Source organism: Notothenia rossii, assembly GCF_949606895.1.
Source record: "Notothenia rossii genome assembly, chromosome: 1".
Taxonomy (NCBI): Eukaryota; Metazoa; Chordata; class Actinopteri; order Perciformes; family Nototheniidae; genus Notothenia; species Notothenia rossii.
In genome coordinates this window covers 3196003-3203502 of record NC_136912.1, presented here as the reverse complement: position 1 = coordinate 3203502, position 7500 = coordinate 3196003, and the positions used below count along the sequence as shown (strand labels likewise).

At 42.5% G+C, this 7500-nt stretch overlaps 1 protein-coding gene across 1 annotated transcript in view; it reads right to left on the bottom strand.

Annotated features, from left to right (window-relative positions):
• The window catches only part of LOC307045185 (voltage-dependent T-type calcium channel subunit alpha-1I-like), a 211457-nt gene that overhangs the window by 36051 nt on the left and 167906 nt on the right, over positions 1–7500 (bottom strand). Inside the window, exons 25-26 of the mRNA XM_079690718.1 lie at positions 6432–6541; positions 3460–3593 (exon numbers count right to left, since the gene is read on the bottom strand). Of these exons, the coding sequence (XP_079546844.1) occupies positions 3460–3593; positions 6432–6541 (244 nt within the window). The remainder of the gene's footprint in view (positions 1–3459; positions 3594–6431; positions 6542–7500) is intronic.

Here is a 7500-nt window from a genome sequence, read left to right as displayed (position 1 = left end):
GTAATATTTACCTCATAGAAAATGCAGCGTAAACATGACGTGTTGCTATAGCAACGCCTTTTGTCTACTGCGGTTCCTTATAGATAGAGAGAGAGAGAGAGAGAGAGATAGATATATTGATAGATGGATAGAGAGATAGATAGTTATAGATAGTGTAACATCTTGGAGAATACAAGATCTTGGATGACTGAGCTCACGTTGAGGACGTAATGCATGTGTGCAGGTTAGGTGCCAGTTGAATAAAGATGGACACTCGGAATGAGAGTAGTCCGCATCGTCTGTTTATGTAGACAATTATATGTTCATGGAACAGAACATTACAGATGGATCGATAGATAGTTATAGATAGATAGATAGAGAGAGATTGAGAGATTTGTACCTAAACAAAACACAAGTCTAACACCAAGCGTTTAAATCAGCACTTGTAGCGATATTTTATACTTCATGCTATCTGCACAAACTATGTCATCTGAAAAGCTGAGAGTCCACAGATTCTATTGGTATAAGTTTCATCCCTGTGCGATCAAAACTCACTGTTCTGTATGATAAATAAAATAACATTACACCTTGAAAATTTATAGCGGGTACATTTTACCCGTTGGCGGTTTCAGGTATACAGCGACCTCTGGCGGTTCTAGTGTTAAGAAAAGTAAAATAAGATAAGACTTTATTTATCCAGAAGGAAATTGTTGTGCCAGAGTTAGAAAAACACAATTAACACAGTAGCTTGATAAAAAAACTGTACTCTAGAAGTGCAGTAAAATGAGCAATTCAATTTCTACAGGACGCCGGGCCTGACGCGCTCCAATCCCCGCGCACACCTTCCGGAGACGACTACAAAGCCTGTGGACAGCGATCGGTCGGGAGGCTCTGTTATGTGAACAGACGCCTCTCGCTACGTGCTATTCGATTGTGTGTAAATTCTGTTAACAGTGGTTGACTCGTGTGGTCCGTAATTAGTGTAGTATTGATGTGATTATTAGAGTAGGATCATACTACGTTGACTGGTCATTCAGTTCAGCTTTTCCCACAGCCTCCTTTTCCTTAGTCTGTACCATTACATGTGATTTATTAGATGCTTGTATCCAAAGCGACTTACATACTCAATACTGTGGGCAATCCCCACAGGAGCAATTTGGGGTGAAGTGTCTCAGGGACACAACGACAGTGGGGTTTGAACCTGTGACCCCCTGATCCCAACACCAACGCTCTATCCACTGCACCACACGCCTCCCACTTTGATAGTGAGGGTTGTTTTGTTGTTATTTTGGTTGTTAGAGTATATTTGTTAGTATTTAATTAGGCTCCCTTTTTAGAGTCCTCCCTTTGTTTGGTTGCTCACGTTAAGCTCCGCCCTTGTGGCCTTTTTGTTTGTTCCAGGCCGCTTGCCTGCCATTTTGTTAACCTGTTATTTAATAAACTCCTTATGATATTTACCAATTCCAACTGGTGTGTGTTGCATTCCTCATCTCCTAGTGGGGACGTAACAGTGTTGTTTATGGTTGTTGCTTTCTTTAATAAGAACGTTGTTCTTGTTTGTCATTAGTTGACTTTGCAAATTGGCTGGCGAGCCCTCTTTATTTCTGACTACCGTAATTTTCAGACTATAAGCCGCGCCTTTTTTCCCATTTTTCGACGCTGCGGCTTATATAACGGTGCGGCTAATCTATGGATTTGTACAGCTAACGGCCACTAGGGGGCCTCCTAAATCTATGGATTTTACAGGTTACAGTCCACCACCTTTAACTCTATGGGCTATATGGCCGGTCCGCGCCCCCCACCTTTAAGCGGCGGGCTCCAGCAGGAAAAGCTGGAGGCCGGAAAAGAGTGAGACAGGTAGCGCGCAAAAGTAAAAGTGGAACCGAGAGTGGTACGAGAGACAGAACGAGAGCAAGACAGACAGACATTACGAGAGCGAGACAGTTTGTCCCCGTACCACTGGTTGAAAACCGCTGCTCTAGATCACTGCCGGTACGTGCGCTGGGAGCGCACCGTTTAAGTTTGAAAGTTGAAAAGTGTGTGTGTCTGAAACGCTATGTGATACAGTACAGTTTACACAGCACATGTTCTGTAGCTACTATTGCACTAAATGCTAACACTTGAATACGTTATGCAAATATGCAAATTGTTTGCTGAAATGTTAATAAATGGGAGCTTCCTCAAACAGCCATCTCTTTCCCGACAATCCCCTCTGTGCACGAACCCTTACATATGGTAATGAAACATTAAAACACATGCGGCTTATAGTCCAGTGCGGCTTATATATGTACACATCATTCAATTTAGCTGCTGCGGCTTAGATTCAGGTGCGCCTTATAGTCCGGAAATTACGGTAATTCAAACATCATCTTGTGGCTTCACAATTCAGTTTCCTCTCTGGTTTCTCCCCCCCTCTCTCCTTATTTTTATATTGTGTTACTTCCCTTTGAACCCCTAGTTTAGTTAGGAGGGAACGTAACAGGTAGAAAATGGTGTAAAATGTTCATATTCTTTCCCAGTGTCACTCAAGTAAGTTTACCTCAAGGCAGAGTGGGTATAATGATATTGAAGGAGAAGGAAAGCACTGAAAGACCCCAGCAGTCGTCTCACTCATCATCAAGTTCTCCACTTGCGTGTTAATTAGCGGCTGTTTGAGTAGCAGATTACCCAGGAGGCCACTCTGCGCTCCCTGGGCAGTCTTACTGAGGGCAGAGGGCGAGGAGTAAGTGAGAGGGATGTAATTAACCATTATCCCCCTCAGAGTGAAGGAACCAGCAGTGATGTTTCACAATGAAAGCTTACAGAAAAGTTGAAATGCATCAACAGATCGTATCAACAGATAATTAAGAGTAGAATATATTAATGTAACTTGTATTCATGTTTTATTTTATTTGCTTTTTAATGTTTCTAATGTGTTTTATGCTCTTAATGTCTTTCATTTTTGTAAAGCACTTTGAATTGCCTTGTGTTGAAAAGTGCTATGTAAATAAACTTGCCTTGATATGTGAAAAGATATCTGTTAAAATAAATAACACAATGAGCTCAGAGTATCATAGTAAAGAACTTAATAGTAAACATTATAGATAGCGCTTTGAGATATTATGTGATTCCTTTTTCATCACATACATGTAACTGTATTTTTATATTTTTGCTCAGGAGCAATTTTAGATTATTCTGCTTTGTAAAACGTTATGTTTTTGTGTAAAGAGAAACAAGTAACTATATCTTTCAAATAAAGATAGTGATATAAAAAATGCAATATTAAGAATATATGATAAATGTCACTTTCCTGCATTTCAACTTCGCTATTAAAATTCATATTTGTCCCTTATTGTAACAAAAAAAACGTTTCAAACACCAGCCTCCTCCATTGACTGTGTTCCTTTAAGAAAATATCATGGGGGGACTGTGTGTGTGTGTGTGTGTGTGTGTGTGTGTGTGTGTGTGTGTGTGTGTGTGTGTGTGTGTGTGTGTGTGTACCTCGTGCTATCCTGAGGACCCTCATGATCCTGATGATGGTGGGGTTGATGGGGAGGGAGGCGTTGATCTCGATCTCCTCCAGGGTGATGCCCATCACTGACAGCAAGACAATGGCCAGGTCCAACTGGTTCCACCTACACACACACACACACACACACACACACACACACACACACACACACACACACACACACACACACACACACACACACACACACACACACACACACACACACACACACACACACACACACACACACACACACACACACACACACACACACACACACACACACACACACACTGGATTCAGGGTCTCATCTCTTTCATGTTGTGTGTGTTATGTTAATTTCCCAATGAATATTAATGTGTCAACTTCCTGCATAATTTGCATGATTTTCCCACGACTGACTTGGCAGAAGAATCGATAACGGCCCTCCACCACCTGAAGGCACCTAATGAATATTTATGTCATTACCAGAAGAACACCCTCAGTACTATAAATACCTTGCAGGCTCAGAAGCATCACTTCCTGTTTGATTTCTAGTCATTTCAGAGCTTTCTCTAGAAGTCAACGGTTTAGTGCAACCAACATTTTGGAGTCTAAAAAAGTGGGGATGATGGTACTCATTAATTTTGAAATGTCCTCTTATAAAAAGTGTTTTAATGGGTTTGAGACTGAACCTGAGCTCCTCACTGAGGCTGTGCAGGTGTAGAAACGATTTTGAATATGAATAGATTTCAATATCTTTATCCAACACCTTATCAATCCAGCGTTAGGTCCTACAGTATCTCTGCCTGAGCACAGGAGCAGCTGTGATGCTCTTAGGGAATGATATGATATATCCTACTATGTAGATTTTATTATTATTGCAGCTCCGATCCAATTTTAGAATCGGGGATCTGTTGGATGAAATTGCTTTTGCTTTTTTCCTGCTACACTTCTTCTTTGCAGCTATTTAAATGCTCTTTGCCCGTCTCACTGTTTTCGTCTCTTTCTCTCTCTGTAAACAGGGACAGTTTATTTGTTCAATTGTATTTCCTGTCTCTCTCTCTCTCCATCCCATAGTCTTAAAGAGCCTTCAAACTCTTGTGTATGTCTTTTAAACGACTTTATTAGGCAACCCCACTCTCCCTGCTGCTCTGGAGCTGAGATATTAGAACAGGCAACAATGACTTTGCCTGAAGATACCGAAGGCAGCTCTTTTTGAAGTAAAGTTAGTTCAAAATTCAAGGAACCCCCTGTATATGGTAAATGTGTTTTTAAGTAAGAGCAACTTCTTTCCTTTTAATCACCGATAGCGATAGATTACACTGAGGTATAGTTTGAGGGATGCCTAAGGATCATTTTGACGGTTTTAAATCTTTCCTTAGCCAGTTTTTTTTCGTCTCAGATTACGTTGGGCTATAAAGGAACTACAGCACGGTCACATGACTTCACGTCACCAACGCTAAGCTAAAGGTGGCTAATGTTGGGCTATAAAGGAAATACAGCACGGTCACATGACTTCACGTCACCACCGCTAAGCTAAAGGAGGCTAATGTTGGGCTATAAAGGAACTACAGCACGGTCACATGACTTCACGTCACCACCGCTAAGCTAAAGGAGGCTAATGTTGGGCTATGAAGGAACTACAGCATGGACACATGACTTCACATCACCACCGCTAAGCTAAAGGTGGTTAATGTTGGGCTATAAAGGAACTACAGCACGGTCACATGACTTCACCACACCACCGCTAAGCTAAAGGAGGCTAATGTTGGGCTATAAAGGAACTACAGCACGGTCACATGACTTCACGTCACCACCGCTAAGCTAAAGGAGGCTAATGTTGGGCTATAAAGAAACTACAGCACGGTCACATGACTTCACGTCACCACCGCTAAGCTAAAGGAGGCTAATGTTGGGCTATAAAGGAACTACAGCACGGTCACATGACTTCACGTCACCACCGCTAAGCTAAAGGAGGCTAATGTTGGGCTATAAAGGAACTACAGCACGGTCACATGACTTCACATCACCACCGCTAAGCTAAAGGAGGCTAATGTTGGGCTATAAAGGAACTACAGCACGGTCACATGACTTCACGTCACCACCGCTAAGCTAAAGGAGGCTAATGTTGGGCTATGAAGGAACTACAGCATGGACACATGACTTCACATCACCACCGCTAAGCTAAAGGCGGCTAATGTTGGGCTATAAAGGAACTACAGCACGGTCACATGACTTCACATCACCACCGCTAAGCTAAAGGAGGCTAATGTTGGGCTATAAAGGAACTACAGCACGGTCACATGACTTCACATCACCACCGCTAAGCTAAAGGAGGCTAATGTTGGGCTATAAAGGAACTACAGCACGGTCACATGACCTCACGTCACCACCGCTAAGCTAAAGGTGGCTAATGTTGGGCTATAAAGGAACTACAGCACGGTCACATGACTTCACATCACCACCGCTAAGCTAAAGGAGGCTAATGTTGGGCTATAAAGGAACTACAGCACGGTCACATGACTTCACGTCACCACCGCTAAGCTAAAGGAGGCTAATGTTGGGCTATAAAGGAACTACAGCTCGGTCACATGACTTCACGTCACCACCGCTAAGCTAAAGGAGGCTAATGTTGGGCTATTAAGGAACTACAGCACGGTCACATGACTTCACGTCACCACCGCTAAGCTAAAGGCGGGTAATGTTGGGTGTGATGGCGTTTAAGTTTCTCATTTAGACACTTGTTAGCAACCGCCATATTCTGGCTAGCCTTCACATAAGGTCCCATATAGTTCACTGGATTATGTGAGAAATAGCGTCCCTTTTGGAAGATGTACTTCTTCTCTAATGGAAGGTAAATGTGCAGGGATTGTTGTGTCCTTGGTGTTTAGACAAAAATAAAAGCAGCTTCTTATACCTCATTAACATAAACCTACAAACTCTCAATACATCAATACAGCTGATTGTGTCCTCTTAGTACCTGTCCTTGAAGAAGCGTCGAAAGCCGAAAGCCACAAGCTTCAGAGTGGCCTCGATCACAAAAGTGGAGGTGAAGAAGTAGTTGCAGTACTTGAGTGCAGTCTCCAAAGACTGAGAAAGAAAGAGAAGAATGGAAAAGGCAATGAGGTTAGAAAAAAACTGACAGCAAGAGGAATCGACAGTTCATTTCCTGCCTCTATCTCTAATCTTAACTGTAATAAGCTAATGGATCATCTTTTTGTTCTCCCACAGTTCATAGCTAACCTCTTCTTTGTCCACAGTGACATATTGCAAATGGAGCTGTGGTTCAACTTCAATAAAATGTATAAGTCAAGAGAGAAACTAGCATAAGGAGACAGGACGAGAGTTGTTGTTGAGACAGTCTGTTCTGTCAGTGAGAGAAAGGTATCTTGCCAATGCATCTCTTTTATTAGAACAGAGCTAAATTGAGACGGACAACTAAATTATGTCCGACTCTGGGGAGGAACAGACCGTTATTAATGAGTCACACAGAAAATGACACTGCTAGTGTTCGATGAACGTAATTAAAGCTTATTAACACAACCGGTGGAGCCAAATTCTGAAAGAACAAAACAATCTATGTTTCCTGTGAAAATGGAGGTTTATTTTGAAGAGTGGATGGACATTCGAGGAAATGCTTTTCAAAGGAAGTTAAAGGGGCCTTATTGGTCTACAGATGTCCCGCCCCCCTCACTTACAGTGTGTTGGCGGGCTAGCCAATAGAAGCAGAAGTGTTACAAAGTGATGTCACTATTGGCGCATTTCCACTACACGGCCTCGCTCGGCCTCGTTAGGACTGGCTCACTTTATGGCGCATTTCCATTACAGTTTAGGAACTGGGGCAGTATCTATAGTAACACAGTGTAGGCGGAGCCGTGACGTCATCTTCAATGAGAACCCCCAGAAAACCAACATCAGCCCTCAGAGCTCACAGCTCCTCATATCTGTTCAGAAACTAGACAAAAGTGAAACAAGTCCAAACCACAGACTGTCTGTGTCATGGAGAATACAGTCGCTGGTTTATTTATGTCTGTAGGCCGTTGTTGTGA